The 25,462-nt window shown below is 45.3% G+C and overlaps 1 protein-coding gene across 1 annotated transcript in view; it reads left to right on the forward strand.

Moving 5' to 3' along the window:
- The window catches only part of LOC144686672 (myosin light chain kinase, smooth muscle-like), a 433,503-nt gene that overhangs the window by 319,287 nt on the left and 88,754 nt on the right, over positions 1 to 25,462 (forward strand). Inside the window, exons 19-20 of the mRNA XM_078552188.1 lie at positions 19,711 to 19,761; positions 22,113 to 22,240. Of these exons, the coding sequence (XP_078408314.1) occupies positions 19,711 to 19,761; positions 22,113 to 22,240 (179 nt within the window). The remainder of the gene's footprint in view (positions 1 to 19,710; positions 19,762 to 22,112; positions 22,241 to 25,462) is intronic.

Raw genomic sequence — 25,462 nt, forward strand, 5'->3', positions numbered from 1 at the left:
CAGGCTATAAATAAAACATTTTAAATGTGTTTCTATTCATAATGAAAAACATTATGCACGTAACAAATATAAACATTGAATATTGCGGTAATTTATTTTTTTTACACTGAAGTTCCTTCACACTCTTTAACATTTAACTATCAATGTGATTGCTTATGTGAACAAGAGGGGCTTCCATTCCAACAATATACATAGGTGTATGATCACCACCACCACAACAACAATTCATATTTATATAGCACTTTTAATGTAATAAAACAACCCAAGATGCTTTGCAAAGACATTATACAATAAAATATGACACTGATCCACATACAGAGGTATTAAGGAAGATGACCAAAAACTTGGTCAGTGCGACAGGTTTTATGGAGTGTCTTAAAAGAGAAAAGTGAAGTAGCGAGGCAGAGAGCTCCAGCAGATATCTGGAGAGTTTTAAGGCTGGAGATTACAGGCATAGGGAGGGGCGATGCCATGGAAAGATTTGAAAGCAGGATGAGAATTTTAAAATGAAAGCATTGCTTAACTAGGAGCCAGTGCAATCAGTGAGCACCAGACTGAGGGGTGAACTGGATTTGGTGTGAATTAGGACACGGGCAGCAGAGATTTGGAATGATACCAAGTTTGCAGAGGGTGGAATGTGGGAAGCAGAGCAGGTATATGTTAGAGCAGTCAAGTCTGTGGGTAACAGAGGCATGGATGAGAGTTTCAGCAATGGATGAGCTGAGACAGTGGTGGAGTCAGACGATATTATGGTGTTGGAAATGGTCAGCCTTAGTGACGGCAGGGATATATGATTGAAAGTTCATCCAGGGTCAGACATGATATTGAGATTGCGAACAGACTGCTTCATCCTCAGACAGTTGCCGGGAGAGGAATGGAGTCAGTAACTAGTGAACAGAGTTCTGAGCGGGGGACCAAAGACAAAGGCTTCGGTCTGCCCAATATTTAATTGGAAGAAATTTCTACTTATCCAGTATTGGGTGTTGGATAAGTGGTCTGAAAATTTAGCAACAGTGGAGGAGTCAAGAGAGGTGGTGGTGAGATAGAGGGTGTCATCAGCATACATGTTCGAATTATGTCATTGAGGAGCAGGGTGTAGATGAGAAATAGGAGGGAACTTAGGATATTTCCTTGGAAAAGACCAGAGGTAACTGTGTGGGAATGGAAAGCAAAGCCATTAATAGTGATTCCCTGGCTACAGTAAGATAGCTAAGAATGGAACAGGGCATGAGCAGTCCCATCCAGCTAGATCACAGTGGAGAGGCATTGGAGGAGGATGGTGTATCAGCTGTGTCAAAAGCTACGGACTGGTCGAGGGATGATTTGCCATTGTCAAAGACATATAGGATACGTTTGTGCCTTTGATAAGAGCTGTCTCAGTACTGTGGCAGGCGTGGATCCTGATTGGAGAGATTCAAACATGGAGTTCCAGGAAATATGGGCATGAATTTGGCAAGAGTAAACACATTCAAGGGCTTTGGAGAGGAAAGCGATATTGGAGGTGGAACAGTAGTTTGCAGGCATGGAGGAGTCAAGGGTTAGTCTTTTGAGCAAAGCGGTGATGACAGGATATTTGAAGGATAGAGAGGCAGAACCTGAGGAGAGAAAGTTGTTAACAATGTCAGTTAACAGGGGATCCAGGAAGGGATGTTGGCTGGTCAGCTGTTTAGTGGGAATAGGGTCAAGAGAGCAGGAAATGAGTCTCATGGGCAAGATTAGCTTGGAGAGGGCAGGAGGGAAGATGGGAGAGAAGCTAGAGAAAGATACAAGTTCAGGGCTAGGGTCTGGGATGAGCCTTAGAAGAAGTCCGGCCCATGGGCTAGAGGACAGGAGAGAAATGTCAGAGGCAGCTGATCAGATTGTCTCAACCTTGGCAGCAGAGAAATCCATGAGTTCCTTGCACTGTTGTTAAGGTGAGAGTGGAGTGATCAGGGGAAAGGGATTTAAGATGACAGTTTACTGTAGAGAAGAGAAGCTGGGTGTTATCTTTGCATTCCCTTTGCCTCCGTGAACTACAGATCCACAATCCTGGAACAGTGAGCAGATTTAACAGATGAGAACAGGGCCTGATAGGAGTTTAAGTGGTCCAGACAGATTTGGCAGTGAATAAACCAGTTATCCACCTTATCCATTCAAATCCATGTGTCTTGGAGTTAAAGGAGTGGAGATGAAGGCTGTACTGGGAGAATGTCCATGGTGAGAAAGTAATGGGCCTGAATTTTCACACAGATGGAGAGGCTCCCCGTCTTTGCAAAAATGGCTCCGGAGGCCTGAATACAAACATGCGAGTTAGGAGCAGGAATATGTCATTCGGCACCTCGAGCCTGCTCCGCCATTCAATAAGATCATGACTGATCTGCTACTGCTGGCTTAAAAATATTCAAAGACTCTGCTTCCACCAGCTTTTGAGGAAGAGAGTTCTAAAGACTCAATATCGTTTGAGAGAAATAATTTCTCCTCAACTCTGCCTTAAATGGGCGACCCCTTATTTTTAAATAGTGATGCCTAGTTTTAAATTCTCCCACAAGAGGAAACATCCTCTCCACATCCACCCTGTCAAGACCCCTCAGGATCTTAAAGGTTTCAATCAAGTGGCCTCTTACTCTTCTAAACTCCAATGGATACAAGCCTAACCTGTCCAACCTTTCCTCATAAGACAACCTATCCGTTCCAGGTATTAATCAAGTAAACCTTCTCTGAACTGTTTTGAATGCATTTACATCCTTCCTTAAATAAGGAGACCAATACTGTACACAGTACTCCAGATGTGGTCTCACCAGTGCCCTGTACAACTGAAGAATAACCTCTCTAATTCAGTGCTCAATTCCCCTCACAATAATCAATAACATTCTATTAGCTTGCCTAATTACTTGCTGTACCTGCATACTAGCCTTTTATGATTCATGCATTAGGACACCCAGATTCCTTGATCTCAAAGCTCTGTAATCTCTCTACATTTAGAGAATATGCTTCTTTTTTATTCTTCCTGCCAAAATGGACAATTTTACATTTTCCCACAATATACTCCAATTGACAGATCTTTGCCTACTCAATTAATCTACCTATGTCCCTTTTGAGCCTCCTTATGTCCTCTTCACAACTCACTTTCCCACCTATCTTTTTGTCATCAGCAAATTTAGTAACCATGCCTTTGGTCCCTTCTCCATGTCATTCATAAATTGTAAAAAGTTCAGGCCCCAGCACTGATCCCTGTGGCACATCATTCGTTACGTCTTGTCAACCAGAAAAATATCCATTTATGCTTACTCTCTGTTTCCTGTTAGTTAGCCAGTCTTCTATCCATGCCAATATGTTACCCCCATACCATGAGCTTTTATTTTCCGCAATAACCTTTGATGTAGTCCCTTATTAAATGCCCTCTGGAAATCTAAGCACAGTACATCCCCTTTATCCAGAGCACATGTTACTTCTTCAAAGAACTCCAATAAATTAGTTAAACATGATTCCCCTCTCACAAAACTATGTTGACTCTACCTGATTACCTTGAATTTATCTAAGTGCCCTGCTATAACATCTTTAATATTAGCTTCTAACATTTTCCCTATGATAGATGTTAAGCTAATTGGCCTGTAGTTTCCTGCTTTCTGTCTCCCTCCCTTTTTGAATAAAGGAGATACATTTGCTTTTTCCCAATCTAATGGAACCTTCCCTGAACCTAGGGCAGAATTTGATGTATGACGTGCAGATCCCGGACCCCGCATGTCAGCGCTTAAAAGGTTGCGCGCTGACGTCGGGCAAGCGTCCCAACATCAGTGCGCGCCATCACGATATTTAGCTGGGCGGGCGTGCGATGAAGTGCAACGCGCACCTGCCATTAATTAAAGGCCTTATTAAGGCCCTTAACTTGGCAATCGACGCCAATTTTGAGGCACCCATGCGATCTTCGGCTCGGCGCACGGGCGCAACGGGCAGATGGGTAAGTAACTTTTTAACAAACTTCATCCACGGGCAGGATATGTGGGCTCAGAGCGGTTGTTAATGTTTTATGTGAAGTATTTATTGCAGGAAGTGTTTTAAACTTGCCTGTGTGATTGTTAGCAGTTCAGATCAATTTCCAACAGCTTTCTCTGTACTTTGAAGCTTCAGCTCAGCACTCTGCAGACAGTAATCTTTATCGGGTCTGCAGCTTTCCAGAGGCCTCCATTTAGCCTGGGGGTATGGGTTCTGACATCTCCACTGGAGGCAGCACCTCTGAGGAGGAAGGGAGGGCTAGAATAAGGAGCAGGCCAGGAGTGGACAATCAGCCTCCAGGGGAGCCACCTTTGGGAGGCCAGGCGCAGGCACAAGAGGCGCAGGGCCAAGAGGTTGTCCAAGGCAGAAGGGACCGCAGAAGACGCCAATATCCTGCTGCCAGGGTATACAGGCGGCGAAGCAGCTACCTCAATATGACTGAGGTGCAGTGCAGAAGAAGGCTCCGACTGTCAAGATGGACAGTCAACCATATCTGTCAGATGATTGGCCCTGAGATCTCCCCTAACTGTGTGGGCGGACACCCCATGCCAGCGGCTCTGAAGGTCACAATTGCCCTCCACTTCTATGCATCTGGCTCCTTCCAGGGCTCGGTGGGTGATCTTTGCGTTATCTCCCAATCAGCTGTCCACACCTGTGTCAGGCAGGTTACAAACGCTCTGTTCAGCCATGCATTGACCTTCATCCACTTCCGCTGAGACCAGGCAAGTCAGGCACAACGAGCCAGAGGCTTCGCATCCATTGCTGGTTTCCTCCATGTCCAGGGTGCAATAGACTGCACACATTCGGCCATCAAGGTGCCAGCAGGTGAGCCCGGTGCCTTCATCAACAGGAAGGGCTTCCACTCCATGAACGTGCAGATAGTGTGTGATCACAGGATGCAGATTCTTCAAGTTTGTGCAAGGTACCCAGGCAGCTCCCAAGACACCTACATCCTCAGACTCTCCCAGGTGCCGGGGCTCTTCAGTGCTCCAGCCTGACTGGATGGATGGCTGCTGGGTGACAAGGGCTATCCCCTCAGAAGATGGCTCATGATGCCTCTCCACCATCCAAGAACAGAAGCTGAGCAATGGTACAATAGGAGCCAGGGCTCCACAAGGGCTGTGGTGGAGAGAGCCATCGGTCTTCTCAAGATGCGCTTCCGATGCCTAGACCGCTCAGAGGGCGCACTCCAGTACCCCCCAGATTGCATCTCTGTGATAGTGGTAGCATGCTGCGCTCTGCACAATCTTGCGCTGGAAAGGGAGGATGCAGTTGACGATGAAGACCTTGACGCAGTGGATGAGGCTGCACATGATGAATCCAGCAGTGGCTCAGAGGATGAGGAAGCACAGGGCAATGATGAGGGGCAGCCCCCCGACCTGCAACTACACCAAGGAGGCAGGGACATCTGGGACACTTTAACCCAACGAACCTTCAGCGAGCTCCACACACATGGTTCTGCAGGACCAGCATTGCCTGGCACTTCCACACGTGGCACTTAGGTGCTACATCTTCCACCTCATCAGCTGCAGCTAAGGGCTTAGTATAGAAACATCAATGTCCACTCAAACACTCATGATATGTCTGTGAAACAGACAAATGCAGCACAGAGGAAACACCCTCAGCCATGATCAGAAAAGTAGACTTTATTGCCACCAAAAAAATGAACAAACGTCGCTCTGACATTGAGGATCAAACATTCCCTAATCTAGGGCCAACACAAAATCACCAGTGACAAACCCGTGGAGTACCTAATGTGCCTTATGCTTACGTTTGCGGGTGCTACGTCTTGGTGCCATCCCATCGCTCGGAGTGGCTTGTGAGACAGCCTGCTAACTCTGCTGTCCTGTTGGCCTCGATGACCTTGGCAGGCGTCCTCTGGCCCGTGGAGCCTGTGGTGGCCCCGCCTGGGAGGCAGTGGCCAGTTCCAGAACTGGCACCTCCCCAGTTGTCGCAGCCTCAACAGATGCAACGGTCACTGGCAGAGGGGCGGAGGAGCTGCTGCCCTCATCCGGAGCACTCTGAGAGGAGCTCGCAGCGACACCTGACAGCCGCTGCGCCAATGTGAGGTCACATTGGACCTCCCTGCTCACCGCAGATGGATGGGCACCGAGCGGCGACACTTGGTGCCCAGAACATCTCCCACATTGCGAATGACCACCTGTGGCCATTAGTGCTGTGAGGGCTTGCAGGTCAGAGCGTAACCCAATCAGAAGATTCTCAATCTGCTGGAAGCCCCTCTCCATGAGAGTCGCCAATCTCTCAATGGAGGAAGCCTGAAGCTCTGTCCTGAGGTTCATGCCATCACTGACACTTTGCCTGGACTCCTCCACCACAGAGACCAACTGAAGCACACCCTCATGCAACCCTGCCAGATGCTCCGGCGCACCCTTCCGCTTGTCCTGCAGCTGCTGCATGGCTGACACCTCCAGAGGCACATCATCACTGCCGGACTCAGCATGTGCCTGGTCCTCTGCAGTCCTCCGGCTGCTGGCGCCATCGGCACTCTCTGTCCGTGCCATCTCCTCCTGCGATTGTGAAGTGCCCACTCCACTGTGCCCCGGGACACTAGCCAACATCATAATCCCCACCGATGTGTTTGTTGCTGTGCTGGTGCCTGGCTCACTGAAATGATGTGACACAAGTTGCAAGTGACGCCCCTCAGGTGTGGAGGGGGTGCTCTGGACTTGTTGGGGGCAGCCATGCGGTGGTGATGCTGAAAATAACAACAAGGACAGTGCATCAGTTAGTGTTCAGTCAGTAGCACCTTTGATCCCTTTCCCCCCCATCTCCCAGGCTCATAATGCGTTCAACCTTCAAGAACCTAAGGGCACCAGCATTGTTGGAGTGGTAAATAGTCAAGATGAGGCCCAAACATTACACGCGCATACAGACAGGCTGGTCAGATGGCCTAAGGAATGCCACATGGGATGTTATGTGGATAAGTGTGCGGTTAACCACTTGGGCAAGACAAGCAAGGTACGGGAATACAGGAGAAATAGTGGGATCGTGGAAAGTCAGTTCGATTACAGGGACCTTGCTGGGCAGACCCATTAAGGAAGCAGAACAGGAACATAAGGCGTTTAACAAGGTCAAAGCCAGACTTGCCTTTATTAGCTGAGGAATAGAATGTAGGAAAAGGGAGGTCATGTTGCAAGTGCAGAAAACGCTGTCGAGGCCACATCTACACTTCTGCGTTCAGTTGTGACCTGCGCTTCATGGGAGGGATGGCATTGGAGTGGAGAGAGTGCAAAGGTTCCTGACCAGGATGCATGCTGGCCTGGAGAGTTGGAGTTATGAGGAAATATTGCATACACTTGCGACATTTGCCATGGAGCACAGGAGATTGTTAGATCACATTATTGACCTTCAGACCGTTATGAGGGGCATAGACCGGGTGGACAGAAGGCAACATTTCCCCTTGGCGCAGGGATGACTAACATGGTGGCATTTATTTAAGTTGAGTGCCATGAGGTTGACAGGTGAGGTGCTGACGACCTTTTGGACAGAGTAATGTGGGATCACTGGCTGAAAGGGTGGTGGAGGTACAAACCCTCCTAAGATGCAATAAGTCTTTGGCTGTGCAGCAGCGATGCCATGGCATGTTAGGCTATGGCGATAGTGGTCACAAATGGAATAAGGCGACTTTGGAAGGTGCTAGAGACGCGCATCCTCAAGGGGCTGAGGGTCCTTTATGTATGACCCACAGGTCTGACTGTATCAGTCTGTGAATGAGCAGTGTTGCAGCATTAACGTTTGCAGCAATCATCAGTGCTTTGGATGGTGGGCAGACAGATTGGATGGGACTGTGGCCCTCAAATACCTGGCTGCTGCACCCCAGCCTCGCCGCCACCTGCCGACCTGGCCACTTGCCTCCTCCCCAGCTCCATGGCCTGTTCTTCAGAGTTGGTGAGTGGTGAGGTGCCGCAGCACGGCGTGCCCACCACCAGTCCACAAATGCTCCCGGCTATTGTGCTCTGTTTTTGCCTGCAGAACAGAGAAGAGCATTTATTGGAGCTAATCGCTCATGTACTCTGCACGCGCACGCCGCACCCCAACCACAGTGACCCATCTGAGGCCTCCAGCGGCTCCTGTCCACACTACTGGTGATCAGTCATCAGAAGATAGTACGGCTGGTCCCAACCCCCTCCCCCAACAGCCACCTTGGACACATTCGGCGTCCATCACTTTGAATAACACACGGGTCTTAGCGCCCATGGCAAGGAGGTGCAACTAGGTGCGGCGCTGAGGTCAGCAGATGGCTCTTGGCCACGATACCTTGAGGCTCCCCTTCCACCATCTCATCACCATCAATAGGACATGTGTTGGAGTTCTGAGTATGTGTCTAGCTGCTTCCCCTGCAGGTTGCCCCCAGACTACTCAAATGCGACAAACACCAACATATGCTGCAGGGAGAACCCATCTTCTCCTCAACCACTAAGGCTGATGTAAGAATGCTCACTATCTGTTTGCTCTCCCAGCGTGCGCCAAATGCCCAATGCAGTAACGACACTAAGAGGCTAGGGCAGGGGGGTCTCAAAGGCTAAGGCTACCTGCTGGGTAAAATGGCCAAGGCCGACATGGTACTCACCCTTCCAGAGTGCAACAAATCATTGAAGCATTTGCGGCACTGTATTCCTGTGCACCACACATCATCACGGGAGCTAACAGCCTCCGCCACCTCCTGCCACGGCTGCCTGGTAACGTGGGGGGCCCTCCTCCTCCCATCCTCCGGAAACAAAACCTCCCGACGTTTTGCAACCTCTTTGAGAAGGACTGCAAGGCAGGCATCAGAGAACTGAGGGACACATTGGCCCCCGCTGGCCTACCCTGCAGCCTGCCCCCCTCCTCCTCTGCCCTGCCCTCCTCTAGAGCCCGCTGTGCAGACTGGTCACTGGCCATGGTGATCAGCCTAAAGGAGGCTGCCTGGCCTTTCTTTATACAGACTGTTGATTCCCCATTGGAACCGGTGGTCTGTACACGCCCGCCACACATTTGAAATTCCTACTGTACATGGGAGTCTGCAATGAAGGCCCGCCTGTGCAAAATGGTGGCGTGGCCCGTTTCGCCAGCGGAGATCGGCTATGCGCCCGCCACCGATTAGGTCGGGCCCGCCCTCCTGACAAATATAAAATTCTGCCCCTCAGGAATTTTGAAAAATTAAAAGCAAAACATTAACTATCTCATTAGTCCACCAGGTCCCGGGGATTTGTCAGCCCGCAGCTCCAACAATTTACTAGGCACCACTTCCCTGGTGATTGTAATTTTCTTGAGTTTCTTCCTCACTTCTATTTCCTGATTTACAGATATTTCTGGGATGTTACTTGTATCCTCTATAGTGGAGATTGATGCAAAATACCTGTTCAATTCATCTACCATCTCCTTATTTTCCATTATTAGCTCCCCAGACTCACTTCTTATAGGACAAACACTCACTTTGTTAACTCTTTTTTTATTTAAATACCTATAGAAGGTCTTACTATCCATCTTTATATTTCTAGCTAGCTTTCTCTCTACTCTAATTTTCCCTCTCTATTAATCTTTGTTATTCTTTGCAGTTCTTTACATTCTGTCCAGTCTTCAGACCTTCCACCCATCTTTGCACAATTATATGCTTTTTCCTTAAGTTTGACACTGTCTTTGGCTTTTTTAGTTGGCCACAGATCATGGGTCCTCCCCTTGGATTTTTCCTTTCTCTTTGGAATATATCTATTCTGTGTATTCTGAAATATCCCTTTAAATGTCTGTCACTGCATCTCCATGGACCTATCCCTTAACCTCATTTGCCAGTTTACTTTAGCTAGCTCTGCTTTCAGTCCTCATAATTGCCCTTATTTAAGTTTAAAATACTAGCCTTGGACACACCCTTCTCTCCCTCAAACTGGATGTAAAATCAATCATATTGTGATTGCTGCTACCTAGGGGTGACTTCACTATGAGGTCATTAATTAATCTTATCTCATTGCACAATACCAGATCTAGTATAGCCTGCTCCCTAGTTGACTCCAGAATGTGCTGTTCTAAGAAACTATTGCTAATGAGTCCCTCATCTAGGCTACCTTTGCCCATCTGATTTTTCCAGCCTATATTTAGATTAAAATCATTGATGATTATAGCTGTATCTTTCTGACAAGTTCCCATTATTTCTTCCTTTATACTCTGCCCTACAGTGTGGTTACTGTTAGGAGGTCTGTACACCACTCCCACAAGTGACTTCTTGCCTTTATCATTTCTCATTTCTACCCAAACTGCTTCTACATCCTGGTTTCTTGAATTTAGGTCATCCCTCTCTAATGTGTTAATACCATCAGTAATTGACAGAGCCACCCCTCCACCTTTTCCTCGCTTCCAGTCTTTCCTAAATGTCATGTACCCTTCAATGTTCAGGTCCCAATCTATGTCATCCTGCAGCAATGGCTCTATGATGGCTATCAGATTGTACTTATTTATTTCTATTTTGGCTCTCAGTTCATGGGCAGCATTTTCCCGTTGGCGAGTGGGGGGCGGGGCCCGCTCACCGACACGTAAAATGATGAGTGGTGACGTTGGGTGTGCATCCCAAGTCGGCTGCGCGCCCGCCGAACCATCAAAGGCCTATTAAGGCCTGTTAAAAACTAATTAACTCAATTTAATGAGCTGCCCGTCCAACCTTAAGGCTGGCAGGCAGACGAAGAGCCCAGGCAGCCTTCGGGGAGGGTTGAGGTTTCATGAACTGTTTTAAAATCTAATTAAAATTTATACATTTATTCTTTGACATGTCCCAGCTCATGTGATAGTGTCACATGAAGGGACATGTTTTAAAAGTTTAAAAATCCTCTACTTTAAAGCTTAAAACTGAAGCAAATCTCCCTGAGGTACCTCCATGCCTCAGGGAGATCTCTGCATGCGCACGAAAGAGCGCAGGGAACCACTCAGGGAATTCCGCCCCCCCCCCACCGCCCGCATAGGGAGTGCACAGCGCTTCCGGGCATGCGTCATGATGGGTGGGCCTTAATTGGCCTGCCCACGTAAAGTGGCGGCGTGGCCCCAATCGAGGGCGCCGATCAGGTTCACGTCTGCCCCTCACACAACCTCCCCGATGGGGGGAAATTTCTGGCCTATAATTTTTTGCAATAAATGCTACGTGCAATCAGATACAGAGACTTTAGTTTTGTCCTTTTATTATTTTTGTAACTTCCAGCCTTACCTGGTGATGTGTACTCTCTATCCTTTCCTGTCAAGGTCTGTTTATCATTTCCCATATTAATACTCTCCTCTGTTGCCTTGTCTCTATTCTTTGATTTACCACACCTTCCCAAATTTGATTCCTTACCCCCACTATTTAGTTTAAAACCCTCTCTATTCCCTAGTTATGCAGCTTGCTAGTACACCAGTTCCAGCACAGTTCAGGTACAGGCTATCCCAATGGTACAGATCCCGCTTTCCCTGATACTGGTGCCAGTGCCATACAAACTGGAACCCACTTCTACCACACCAGTCTTTGAGCCATGCATTAATTTCTCTAATCTTACTTGCCCTATGCCAATTTGCATGTGGCTCAGGTAATAATCCAGATATTATTACCTTTGAGGCTGTGCTTCTTAATTTTGTGCCTGGCTCCTCATACTGACATTAAGAACTTCTTTCCTTGTCCTGCTTATGTCATTTATTCAAAAAGGGAGGGAGACAGAAAGCAGGAAACTACATGGACCATGACTACTGAATCCTCCCCCTCCCACTGCAAGTTCCTCTCCAGCCCTGAACAGATGTCCTGAACCCTGGCACCCAACAGGCAACACAGCCATGTGGACTCCCGCTCTTTGCTGCAGAGAACAGTGTCAATCCCCCTCACTATACTGTCCCCTACTACCACTATGTTCCTTCATGCACCCCCCACTTGAATGGCTTCTGGTGCCATAGTGCCATGGTCAGTCAGCTCATTCACCCTGCAGCTCCTACTCTCATCCAAACAAGCTGAAAGAACCTCAAACCTGTTGGTCAATTGCAAAGGCTGAGACTGGATCAGGAAGTCCCATCCCCAAACCTGGCCCCATCGTTTTTGCAGGATGGTGGTGGGCAGGTCAAACTTTGCACATCTGTGGTTCACAAAAGCAGCTGCACGTGGTAAAGTGTAGCTGCCTTCCGTCTGATCTAATTTTAACAATGAGAGAGTGGGAAATATGACATGTGCACATTAGGCCTGACAGGAGAAGGTCTAAACTTAACAGAGATCTTTGGAGAGGTAGGGTACCCTTTTGGAGATGTAAGGTACTGTTTTGGATATGGTTGCAAGACACCTTTGGGAGAGGTCAGATGCCCGTTGGGAGAGATCAGATGCCCGTTGGGAGAGGTCAGGTGCCCTTTGGGATTGTTAAAGTGGACATGATTGTGCAATAAATGTGGATAAACTCACTGGAACTGATAAGCTCATTTGAACTGTCAAAGGAAACTACCAGTGCCAGAACATTGAGACAGCTCTTTTAACCCAGCCTGCCCTCCGCAGCGGCTGTGTTGCTTCCGAACTGTTTCAAGGAGTGGCAGGCCCAACTTCCATTTTACCTGGTCTCCGCAGAACATACATCTGACCACCTGGGGCACTTTTTCCCGGGTTGGGTTTGTGGAGCTGGGAGTTGTCCCAACTCTGCGCTCCCCATCCAAGAGCAAAACTTCAGGCCATGGTTTTAATGGGGCTAGGGCATCAAAGGTGGAGATGAGGGTGTGGTTGAACAGGTAGGTAGCTGCAGGAATGGTGTGTTGAATAGAGGGCCAAAGACTAGACAGTTGAGATTTTGAGAGGGCAGCTCTCAATGATTTGGGAGAGATTTTCCCGAAGGGCAGGCACAGAGGAAGTGGGGCTTGGAAGGGATATTGTGATCTGGGTGGAGACCAATACGAGGAAGTGATTAGGGATGGCCTTACTTGTGACTGGCACTATGGGAGTAGCAAGGCCCTGTGAAATGGCAATATGTTTTGGGGGGGTTTACATGGAAGCAGACATGGAGGCAGGAGAGGAGGACCATGAACTCAGAAAGGAGAGAATATGATGAATTAAGATGAGCTTGAAATCACCTTGGATGAGAAGTTGCTTCATGCAGAGGCTGAGGGTGGAAAGCAGTGAAGATAATTTGCTGAGAAAATTGACATGGTACTGATGGGTGGTAGAGAACAAGGATTTTAAATGAGAGGTGAGAGGGGTGGAACAAGGTGAGAAACTCAAAAGAGGAGAAAATGCCAAAGGAGTACTGGTTCAGGTCAAGATGTGAGTTGTTTATAAGAGCCGCTCTGCCACTTTGACTGTCTGAGTGAGGCCAGTGGGTGAAAGGTATAATCAAGCAGAGGAGGCTTCATGTAGAGGAAAGGTGTCATCACCCTTCAGTCAAGTTACCATCAAGGCCATGATGTCGATGCTCTCATCCGCGATAAGTTGACGGATGGCAAAGCCCTTGTTCACAAGTGAACTGACATTCTGGAGAGAGATGTGAAGAGGGAGTTGATAGCTGGACCACTTACAGAGTTCACAAGATCAGCGAGTTAGATAGGAAGATCAGCAAGATTATCCCTCAGCAGAAAGGGACAGTTGTGGTTACTGCTCAAGAGGAGGTAGCACTGAGTGCCATGATGAGCCTTTCAGAGAATACCAAGGGAGACACAGAGTGGGAGGCTGCAGGCTTATCGATGAAGGAGTCAATCCTTGGGCAGTGGCAGGTAAGTGGGAAGGTCAAAGAGTACAAAAGGGCTGGGGTAGGAAAGTGTTACCAGAAGGATAATGCAAGTCTGCACCAAATTCTGTGGCACCTGGCATGATGACATTGTTCTGCGACACATCCATTACCCCACTTTTCTACCCAGTTTGAAACACCAGAGAGTGGCTGCTTCGAACTAAGGGGCACTCCCTCCACACTAAGGCTCATGGTGCCCCGGAACGACATGGGAGCAATGGGACCACATCTGTCATAGGACATAACGTCGGCATTTTGAAGCAAAATTGCAGCTGCCTTGATCACTCTGGAGGCTTCCTACAATATGACCCAGACAGATTAACTATATAGACTGTTTCTCTGACTCCACAAGAGTCACACTCATCGCCACTTCCCACTCCAGGACTTATCTAAGGGCCACTATCAGTGAGGCAGCTGCCCCCATTTATTTCCTCACTGTGGAGATATGACCAGCACTGGCAGCCGAGAATGCTGATGAGGCCTGAGGAGCAATCTCCATTGATCCTCTGACTTCTCAGTTCATACGTGCGGTAGTTGTGCAGTGCCAAAAAGGGACTCAAACCAAAATCTACCCCAAATCCCTTAGTGTTTGAAACAAAAAACATAGGGTGGAATTGTCCGGTCCCATTGGAGGCAGGCGTCACAATCTTTAGAATGATCGACCTAAACTGAGTTGGTGTATTTGGTGACTGCTTTGATGCCTTTGGAGATGGCGTGTTTGGCCAATTCTCCTGGCAGCATGAGGCAGATGGCGCTCTGGATCTCCCTGGCCGAGATGGTGTGGCGCTTGTTGTAGTGAATGAGGTGCGAAGCTGTGGAGGCGATGCGATTGAAAATGTCGACAAAGAAGGAATTCATAACGCTCATGGCCTCAGATGAGATCCTGGTGGAAGGGTGGACCTGGGTCACCTGTATATGTAAGTGGAATAGCTCTGCTTGCAAGATTTCCTCCGCCTCTTGGGCGGCTTCTTGGTGACTTTAGTCAGCTACTGCTTCGACGCCTTGCAGGACACACTGCCCTTAGCTGCAGCCGCCACATCAGGCATTCTACTTGACTTAGACCAACTCAAATAAAGCAGGCATCATGACGGGTGTGAGCGGACAATATGGTGAGAAGGCCAAAAAGCGGTGTTGCGCCATCGTGAAACCAATTTGCAATTGTCTGCTCCACCCATCAATGGTGGGCCACATTTCCTGCTGCCGTACATCAGGAACCTAATTTCAATACTTTAGCATCTCATTATAAGCCCTGCTCACTGGAATCCACGCTGGATCATCCGGGCACATCAGTGTAATTGCACGGCGATGTGTTTCACAACTGTACATAAGCGGCGTGCACCTGGCAAGCTGCATTTCACTCGGGACTTCGAGGTTTTTTTGCCTACTTTGCTTCGGGCAGCGCTCGTGGTCATTAGCACCAGGCTTCACAGACAGCACCACATTACTTTTTATGGGGCTCACGGGCAGGTGTCTACCTACCATAAGACGGGGATGGCTTTTCAATGGCTGCAGAGCTAGGACTTGCTTGGGGAAGGGGGAGAAGTGGCCTCAGGCAAGGGAAGAGGCTGTAGGGTGAGGGCTGTACTGGGGAAGCGAGGGCATTCCAGTGGGTATGTACGGGCATATGTTGATCTGTGCAAGTGGCCTCAAGGTGGTGAGGGCTGAGGAGGCAGTCTCCAGAGGAGATGAGGCCAGATGGAGATGTGAGGGTGTGTGTGAGAGAGTGAGTGGTGATGTACCTTGAGCTGGCAGTGAGTGAGATGCCAGTGAATGTGTGATGGGTTTGTGAGTGTGTGAGTTTAGAGTGATGAGATGGCTGCCTTACCCTGTGGCATGGATGAGATCATTCATCCTCTTTCTGCACTGTATGGCCAACCTCTTCTGTGCAGTGCTGGCATTGACAACCACTGCCACCACCTTCCAAGCTGGAGTGGTGAGATTGCTGGACCTCCTGCGGCCAGGGTGGGGGTGGAGGACATCACGGCAGGACTCCAAAGACATTCCAGTGACAGGTCACTGAACTCTTCTTGGCTTTCACTGGAGCAGCCCTGGGCTTCCAAGCATTGTGCATGGCTGAAGTTTAGATATGGCAACCGGAGTGAGGAAACAGTGTGGTGGACAATTCAGAGGCCGCCTGCCAGTGAGACAGCGTGTTTCCTGTGGCTGCATAATTAATGAGGCGGGAAGCGGACAATACAGCACGAAAAGCAGCCATTGTGGCCAGCGGGTAAAATGTCATTTTTCATGTCTGCTACCGCACTTAGTGCAAATCTGGGATGATTCCACCCATAGTTGTGGTGCCATATTAAATCAGATTTTCCTCATTGAAATGCATATTTACTCCAAAACCTTAAAAGACTGTAATTTCATGGTATAATTTAGTCACATCTTGTTTTTAATGGAAATTATTCCATTCTTGTAATATACCAAATGTTCCTGTATTTCAAACTGGAGTTTAGGTTACAGGTATAAAATGAAGAGTTGTTGTGAGAATGGCCATAAAGTGATTGCCATGAATTGCCAGTGACCTCGGACAGTAATCATTTATGATGAGAGCTTAACAACCTGTGTATTCAACTATTCTTTTGACAGATATTTATAGCTATTTTCAATATTACCAAAAAAGGACATCTCTCAAGTTGTCGTTTTAACCTTTACATGCCCCCACAAAATGTGAGGAAACAGCAGACTTTAGTTCAGTAAAATATTCCAAAGTTGTTATATTGCCTAAAGACATGGACACTTAGAATGGAAGATGAACTTTCAATTAAATATTTTAATAGAGACAAATAATGTAATGCAAGCAAAGCACTAAGTGTGCTTAACTTCAACTTTAACATCAGAAACAAGCCTTCAGTTTTCACCTTCTGCCAGATGTTTAACCTCATATTCATTTGGCCACTTTATGATGATGTCACAATTGGGGCCCTATTCACAAAGCTTTTCCTAATCTACAAAATTTCAAATGATCCATTTTTCTTCAAAAGAGATATGCAGAAAAACGCAGCAAGAATATTTTAGGCCATTTGTGAAAAAGGCATTAAATATCTAAATGAAATCATAAGTTAATCTTGGTTCAGTTCTTTTTAGTAATGTTACACTGTTCTCTCAGAAATTCTAGTTGAAATAGCATGTTGAAATCTTGTTAACTCATTCAAGAGGGCAATGATTATTACAAAAAGCCTCCCAAGAGCTGACACATCAGGCTTTTAGATTTGTATGTCTGCATTCAAATGAAAGTTTGGTTAGCTTGTTAATCCAACATATATAAATAACTTATAATTATAAACATTTGTACCTGGGTTCATAGCAAACCTTTGAGGACATCCTTGAGGTTTGAAGTGAGCACCATAGTGAACATCTGACCGAACTGCATGGATCTTGCAAAAACTGGTACGATGTCCAACACAGGTAGAGGGCCTTAATTAACCAATTTTTCAAGAGGAATTGGGGTCCACATTGTCTATAATGTGCAAAGAAACATGGTCAGTATTCATGTTGAATTCCTAAAACATGTTGGAGAGTGTAGAAGAACAGCAATGGACTTGGTCAATAGTGCTATAAACCACAGACTTATCCTGAAACTGCCCTTGTGGGCTGGTAATTAGGATTCTCTTTGAGGAAAATATAGCCTTAGTATTCCAGTGTGCAACTGTAGTTACTGCCCTCAAGAAGGGAAACCCTAGTAAACTCAAAACTATTAAAGAATCTAATTGACAGTAGCGGCTCTTAAGGTAGGTCTTTCAGTTGGCACATTGCCTGTACATGGACTATGAAGACTCATGGGGCAATCAGAAAGGAACATGCCAGATTTTGCTCTTGTAAGGGAAATCATAGCGTGAGGCCTAGTGTTGGATTCTTTTCATCAATATTCAAAAACTTCCAGTTTAATACCCAGTACAGGCCCACAAAGAAGACACAGTACATGCCTAAATCTTGAATTTTATTCAGGGTGTGCATTCTAGCTCTAATATTCACGTATGGGTAAATTGATGATTATCGATTCCACCTCAAAAGAGTAAGGTTGATTACTTTACCAATTCTATTCAATATCTGCATCAATAGTGAACTGGATAGCATCAAAAGGAAATACTTGGAATAATAACTACTCTGGTTAGATAAGACAAATTATGGGTTTGTTTTACTTCTAAATGTGAACAAACTGGATGAATTTTACGATATATTTCATCTATCTCATAATAGAAAAATAATGGCTAATCTCATTTTAATGACGAGCAAGTCTCTGGCATTTGTAATTACTAACCTTAGAGAAGGGAATTTTGCATTCTGCATCTGACTTCCATTCTAGAATGAGGAGAGGTGGGAAAAGTTAGGATTATACTCTTTGGAACAGAGAAGGTTAAGAGGTCATCCAGTGGAGCTTTTCAAGGTGATGAGTGATGAAGAAAAACTATTTCAGCTGGCTAGTGGATCAAAAGCAGAGGTAATAGATTTAAAATCATTGGCAAAAGATCTAGATGAGGAGAACTTTATTTCGCTCAGAGAGTTGCCAGTTATCTAGAATGCTCAACCTGAAAGGCGGAAGGTGGAAATTGATTCTATAAATATTTTTAAAAGGGAGTTCAAAAGGTACTTGAGGTCGAGGAATTTACATGGTTATGGGCAAAAAGTGGCGGTGTGGGGCTAAGCACAACGGGCTGGATAGCCTCCTTCTGTGCTGTAAGCTTTTGAAAGAAAGTACTGGAGCTATATTTATTTCAGTTCACCAGGAAACCAAAGACATGGCATTTGACATCCTCCAGCACTCCATGTAAGAAATAGGCCAGCTGAGGTGCTAATCAAGCCATTAACTTTGATCAGAAATCTCCCCCAATACCACATGGCACGTCAGCTAGCCTTTTCTGTCTTTCTTTTGTTTCCTGAAAGTGCGAAGCATTAGGAGATGCTGATGGGTACTCTCCTTGAACTGCTGTACCTGTGGTGGTCCCACAATGACAGGGAATTCCGAAATATTTTGCATTCCCCACCATTAATACCTGTGTCTTCCACCTTCAGTCTAGGGCCTGTTACAGGTTGTGGTGGTAGGCAATTTCGCTGCTGTTCATAGATACCCAGTTTTGGGATTCTAGGTTTGTTCTTAGTTTGTGTCACTTGGAATGACAGCTGTAGACACTGGTTCTGCCACAATTGGAATATGGACCTGTTTGGCTTAATAGTCTAAAAGTGCTGGATTTTAAAATTCATTGAGCTTTTTGCAATATTTTGAGATAAACTAATCTGAGTGAAATGTTTCCAATTCAAGAAGATAGGAATATAAGAATAGACGTAGGCCATTTAGCCCTTCTAGTCTTTTCCAGCACCCAATGAGATCATGGCTGATCTGTAACTTAACTATCTTAACTCCACTTTTGCTCCATATTTCTCAATACCTTTGGTTAACAAAAGTTACAGAAACAAGATGACAATGAAAGTCTTTAAAAATGCTAATGCTTTTGAATTGATCACTTGAAGGGAGAAGTTGATGATAGCAGTGTTCTTATTGCGGTGTTAAGTCAGTCACTGACTGAACTCTGAAAAGGGCACTATTTTAATTCCTCCTTGTGCACCCTGTGTTCACTTGGTTTTAATATAAATAAATTTGGATGGAACCAGTTTTCATCACATAAACAAGAATCTAGGGCCAGGATATTACGGCCCCTCCCGCCTGGCGGGATATTGTGGTCCTGCCGAACTGAACAGAGATTTTATTGGCTCGCTGCATCTGCCAGGGGGAGACACAGCGTGGCAGGGCCATAAAATCCTGGCCTGAAAGTCTGAACTATGCTTCAAATATAGTTCTACGAGACCTTTGACACTGGTCTTTTGGATGGTAAGTCCTCCCTAATAATGTCCCTGGATCTTTTAAATGTAATCAGGCATAGAACCCAAAACACCACTTTAATTGTTTGTAATTGTACTTTTGATCACAGAGTGAGGAAAGATATTAGATTAACATCCAAATGCTGGAGAATCATTAAACAGTCACTCAATTTATTTGAAGATGGTTGTATTCAGTTTGTACTTTTTCATTTTTTTTCAGTTGAGGCCACCATAAAAAAGAAACCAACTCCCAAAACTCCTCCCAAACCAGGTAAGATGCTTCTTAACAAGAAAGTAAGTTCAACTTTCCTTCTATTGTTTTGTCAGACTGACATGTAACATTTGGTTCATTCTCAAGACAGTGGAATCTAGTTTTTTGAAAACTGTGTCATTGCAAAACTTCTGCTAACATTTCCTTCCCCTTGGTATGGTCTTCAACCTAATAAGTAAAGGAACTCCAATAACACGAGCCCCTAATGCAGAATCAGTTTCTTACTTTTCACTTGTTTGTAGTTGTTGTGGAAAATTGACCTTAACGTATCCCAGCTGGTGAATAATTTACAATTGATCAAACAAGAAACTTAAATTTCACCAACTGTTTCCTACTTTAGTTATCAGATCAACAAAAAATGCTCGTACAGTTAGCTGGGACCCTCTGGGGTATTTGTTTATTAAATCTAGCATGAGCTTTTGAACTTGAGGGAATGAAGCCAGCAAGTTCAAAAGTAAGCTTACTGAGACTAAATTAAGATGTTTTAACACAGGTATGTGGGTCAGTCATGCAGTAATTAAGTCTTTTTTATAGTTAATGAATTTAATGAACAGTAGAGCAAAAGGAACAGGTTACTGAAATTAACCAAACAGGAAAAAGCTGCAACTACTGGAAATTTGAGTTAAAATTGGAAATGTGTAGCATATTAGTCAGTATCTGAAAAAGAGAAGACAAGTTAAAAGTTTGGAGATATATGCTTTGTCAGAGCTGGTGAGGTTCAGTGAAGTCAATGCTTTTCAGATGTACTCAAAGTTTTGTAGGAGAAAAATGAAAAAAAAGAAATGCATAACTCAGCTCTTTGAGGATTGCTTTTGTTTTTTTGGCATTTTCGTTTTTTTAAATTCTTGGAATATTGACATTACTGGCAAGGCTAGTTTTATTACCAGTCTGTGTTTTCCTGAGTAAGTGTTGGTGGTCCTTCTTCTTGAAAGCAGCTTGATACAACTGGGTGGCTTGCTAGGTCACTTTAGAGGGCATGGAACCACATTGACGTCACATATAGACCAGACTAGGTATGGAAATTAATGAACTATTGGGTCTTTACAACAATCCAACTGCTTCATTGCCACTTTTAGTGGTACCAGTTTTTTATTTTCAGATTTCTTAAAAACTGAATTCAAATTGTCAAACTGCTATAATTAGATTTGAGCTCACGTCCTCTTGCTTACTAGTCTGGGCCTCTGGATTGCTAATCCAGTTACTCTACCTATACACTGTGATTTATTTTTTCTCAGGTATAATGTTACTCAAAATCCTAGTGTACTAAAAGGTTATGTGAAATATCTACTATTCACAATCTAGCAGAGAAAATGAAAAACTTGTAACTCTACTGAGCAAAGGTTTGAAGGAGCTATCATCAGGGCATGAGAGATTATGAAGGAATATGTCATAATGTAAGTGTAGTAAATAATGTATTAAGAGGAGGCTGTTAAATATATTCTATTATCATATTATGATGATTTATTTTGTTGCAAAATACTCAAACACATGTTTGTTAAATAAGTTTTTAATATCTGTTTTTCATACAAGATATGCAGTCTTGCAGAATAAATTTGATATTTAACATTGCCATGGCAGCACATAAAGCTGCGCCTAAATAGGATTGTTTATTTTATCGCTTGTGATGTCACAGGATGTCAGGTATATTTTGACAAAAAAGCAAATGCTGCATTTTATTTTAATAGATTAAAGGAAACAACAACAACAAAAACAGCTAGTGTCAGTAAAATATTCAAAGGCAACTTACACATCTTCAGGTTAACAAGCCAGTAAAGATGGTGATACTGGTATCTCCACTTGAAATATTATGAGACCTTATTGTTTAATAAATAGATCAGGCACAATAATCTGGAGCAAACTGCCAGATATAATCACTAAGCATTTCCTGGTTCTGTTGCTCAAGAGTTTTGAACAAAACTGTTCTGAAACCTTTTCATAATAATTGTAAATAATTTTTCTGAGAATCACAGTTTTATTTTGAGTGAGTAAATCACCCAACTGGAAGCTTGAACCACAGCACAGTTATTACTACTCAAAACCATGCATTAAGGACCAAAATATAATCACGGGTGTTTCATAACTTGTCCAGTTTTATTAACACACATAATATTTCCCCAAATATATGAAGGCTACTGAGGGAAGTGAGTGGAAATTGCAGAAGCACTGTTGATGTAGCGTATATGGATTTCCAAAAGACATTTGATACAGTTCCACACAACAGACTTGTGAGCAAAGTTTTAGCTCATGGAATGAAAGGGAAAGTAGACACTTGGAAAGCAAATTGGCTGAGTGACAGGATAGTGATCAACCAACTTTTCCTTATCTTTCCATATGATGTTCATTTTCAACAGCTATTCCACCTCAGATACTTCAGTGTCCTGGAAGCATGAAAGTGCGTGCTGGAGAATCTGTGGAACTATTTTGTAAGCTCGCTGGAACACAACCTCTCAGCTGTACATGGCTAAAGTTTAGAAAACAGGTAATGTCTCATCCTTTTGTTTAGTATTTACATTTTCTGTAAGAAACAGCTTAATTGCTAAGTTAACTCTATAAGGAAGAAATTAGCACACATTGATGACTAATTTTACAATTGAGAAGGAAGAGGTGTTAAAAAAGCTATCTTTACTTACAATAGATGAGGTACCAGGACAGGATGAGATGCATCGAAGGCTACTGAGGGAAGTGAGTGGAAATTGCAGAAACACTAGTGATAATCTTCCAGTATCCTTAAACACAAGGGCGGTGCCAGAGTACTGGAGAATTGTGAATTTAGCCCTTGTTCAAAAAGAGGTGCAAGGATAAAGCTGGCAACTACAGTATGGAAACTCCTGGAAACTGTAGTTTGGGACAAAATCAATAGTCATTTAGACAAGTGCAGGATAATTAAGGAAATCCAGCATGGATTTATTAAGGGATAATCATGTTTAACTAACCTACTGGAGTTTTTATGAGGAGGTAACAGAGAAGGTTGATAAGGGCAACACTGTTGATGTAGCGTATATGGATTTCCAAAAGACATTTGATACAGTTCCACACAACAGACTTGTGAGCAAAGTTTGAGCTCATGGAATGAAAAGGAAAGTAGACACTTGGATAACAAATTGGCTGAGTGACAGGATACAAAGAGGAGTAGGTCGTTTTTCAGATTGGAGGAAGGTTTGTAGTGGAGTTCCCCAATGTTGGGACCCTTGCTCTTCCTGACATATATTAATGACCTAGACTGTGGTGTTCAGGGCATAATTTCAAAATTTGCAGATGATACGAAGATTGGAAACATTGTCAACTATGATGAGGATAGTTGTGAACTTCAAAAGGACATAGACATGTTGGTGGATTGGGCAGACAAGTGGCAGATGAAATTCGGTGCCGAGAAGTGTGAAGTAATTCATTTTGGCAGGAAGAATGAGGAGAGACAGTATAAAATAAAGGGAGAAACTCTAAGGAACAGAGTGACGTCAGTGTATACGTACATAAGTCATTGAAGATGGTAGTGCATATTGAGAGAGCAGTTAATAAAGCATATAGTATCTTAGGCTTTATTAATAGGGGCATTGTGTACAAGAGTAAGGAGGGAGGTCAAGTTGAATTTGTATAAGACACTAGTTATGTCTCAGGTGGAGTACTGTGTCCAGTTCTGGGTGCCATACTTGAGGAAGGATGTGAAGGAATTGGAGAGAGTACAGAGGAGATTCAGAAGAATGATTCCAGGAATAAAGAACTGTAGATAAGATGATAGATTTGAGAGCTTGGGACTGTTTTCCTTGGAGAAAGGAAGGTTGAGAGGAGACTTGATAGAGGTATTCAAGATCCTGAGGGGTATGGAAAGGGTTAATAGTGAGAAACTCTTCTCACTCAAGAGAATGTCACGAGCTAGAGGGCACAGGTTCAAAATAATTGGCAAAAGGAGTAAAAATGATGCGAGGAGAAATCTTTTCACCCAGTAGGTGGTTGGAGTCTGGGATGAACTTCCTGAGAGGGTGATGGAGGCAGGTTTGATCGAGGTATTCAAAATGGAATTGGCTTGCCTTTTGAAACAAAACGATGTGAAAGGTTACAGGGATAAGGCAGGGGAGTGGGACTAGGTAGAATGCTCTTTCAGAGAGCCAGTGCAGACTTGATGAGCCGAATGGTCTCCTTCTGCACTATAAAGATTCTGTGAACTTGTGACTATTCTAATAAAATATGTAAAATTGGAGAAACCTTGGGCGGAATCATCTCAGATTTGCACTAAGTGCAGTAGCGGGCAGGTCAAACATTTTACCCGCAAGCCGCAATGGCAGCTTTTCACACAGTATCGCCCCAAACCGGCCGCATTAATTATGCATTCCCAGGAAACACGCCATCCCCATGGCGGGCGGGCTCTCATTTGCCTGTCATGCCATCATCTCACCCCTTCATCATGCCAGGTGCCATATTTAAAGTGCAGCCGCGCGCACACCTCTCAGTGCTTCCAGCCCATGACCGTTGCAAAGAAGACATAGCCCTGAAAGGCAAAAAGACTGCAGCCCCCAGATTCAATGACGCAACTCTCGAGCGCCTTTTGGACGTAGTGGAGGCCTGCTGTGATGTCATGTAACCCTGCTCAGGCTGCAGGATAGGCAGCAACCTCACTAATCAGGCTTGGGAGGTGGTGGCAGCAGTGGTCAGTGCCAACGCCCTGCAAAAGAGGACAGCCACCCAGTGCTGCAAGAGGATGAATGATCTCCTCCGTTCCGCCAGGGTAAGTCACTCTTCTCATCACTCTCAACTCACACACTCACAAACCCATCACACATCCACAGGGCCCTCACTCATTGCCAACTTAAGGGAAATCATCATTCACTCTCTCACACACACCTTCGTTGTCCTCATGCCATCCATGGGATCACTCATCACCCACACATGCCAGGCATACTTATCATCTGATCTGGCAGGCATCCTGCTTATACTTTCTCCATCTCTATTTATGCAGAACAAGCTGACACACAATAAAAGGGAGAGGTTGGCTTACTGGTGGAGGAATGCCTGAAGTCAAGGTCCTCACGGACTTTGAAAACAGAGCCATCCAGCTGCCGGTGATCTGGACCATTCCTGTGCTGATGGTGAGGTCGGCGGTGCTCTACCAAGTGAGGATCCAGCAGTGCAACATCCATCAGACAACCATGCCGTGAGTGATGTGTCCTCTTTCACAGGCCATTGCCATGCACCAATTATCTCCCCTTGATTTCGCAGGCACATCTGGGAAGCAGCAGACAGAGTCCACAACCCAGGACCTCCAATCAAGCCCCGAAGAGAGGAATCTGGAGGCACCCTCCCTGAAGTCCCATCACAGTGCTCACCCACACCCTCCACCAACGCAGAGATACGCACCTCAGTGGGACCTCGGTGGTAACGGTATCATAATCTGGTGAGCGCATCGCACTGTCTGATCCACAGCAGGCAGTGGCAGGGACTTCCCAGGTCCCCGACACTAGGAGGACTGCTGGAGACCATAAATTTGCTGAGCCCGAGTCAGATGACGAGCCTCTGGACTCGGTCATGGCACAGTTGCTGGAGCTGCAAAGGCAAGTTAGGGAACATCAGGAAGGGATGTCCACTGCACTCCATGTTGCAAGGCACAATGGAAGAGTCCATCTATCTTCAGGCTGAGGTGATAGTGCCCCGGCATGCCAACGCACCAAGGCCAACACTGGTAGGATGGCGGCCGCCATGGAGACCTTGG

Source organism: Cetorhinus maximus, chromosome 11 (genome assembly GCF_964194155.1).
Source record: "Cetorhinus maximus chromosome 11, sCetMax3.hap1.1, whole genome shotgun sequence".
In the NCBI taxonomy this organism is placed as follows: domain Eukaryota; kingdom Metazoa; phylum Chordata; class Chondrichthyes; order Lamniformes; family Cetorhinidae; genus Cetorhinus; species Cetorhinus maximus.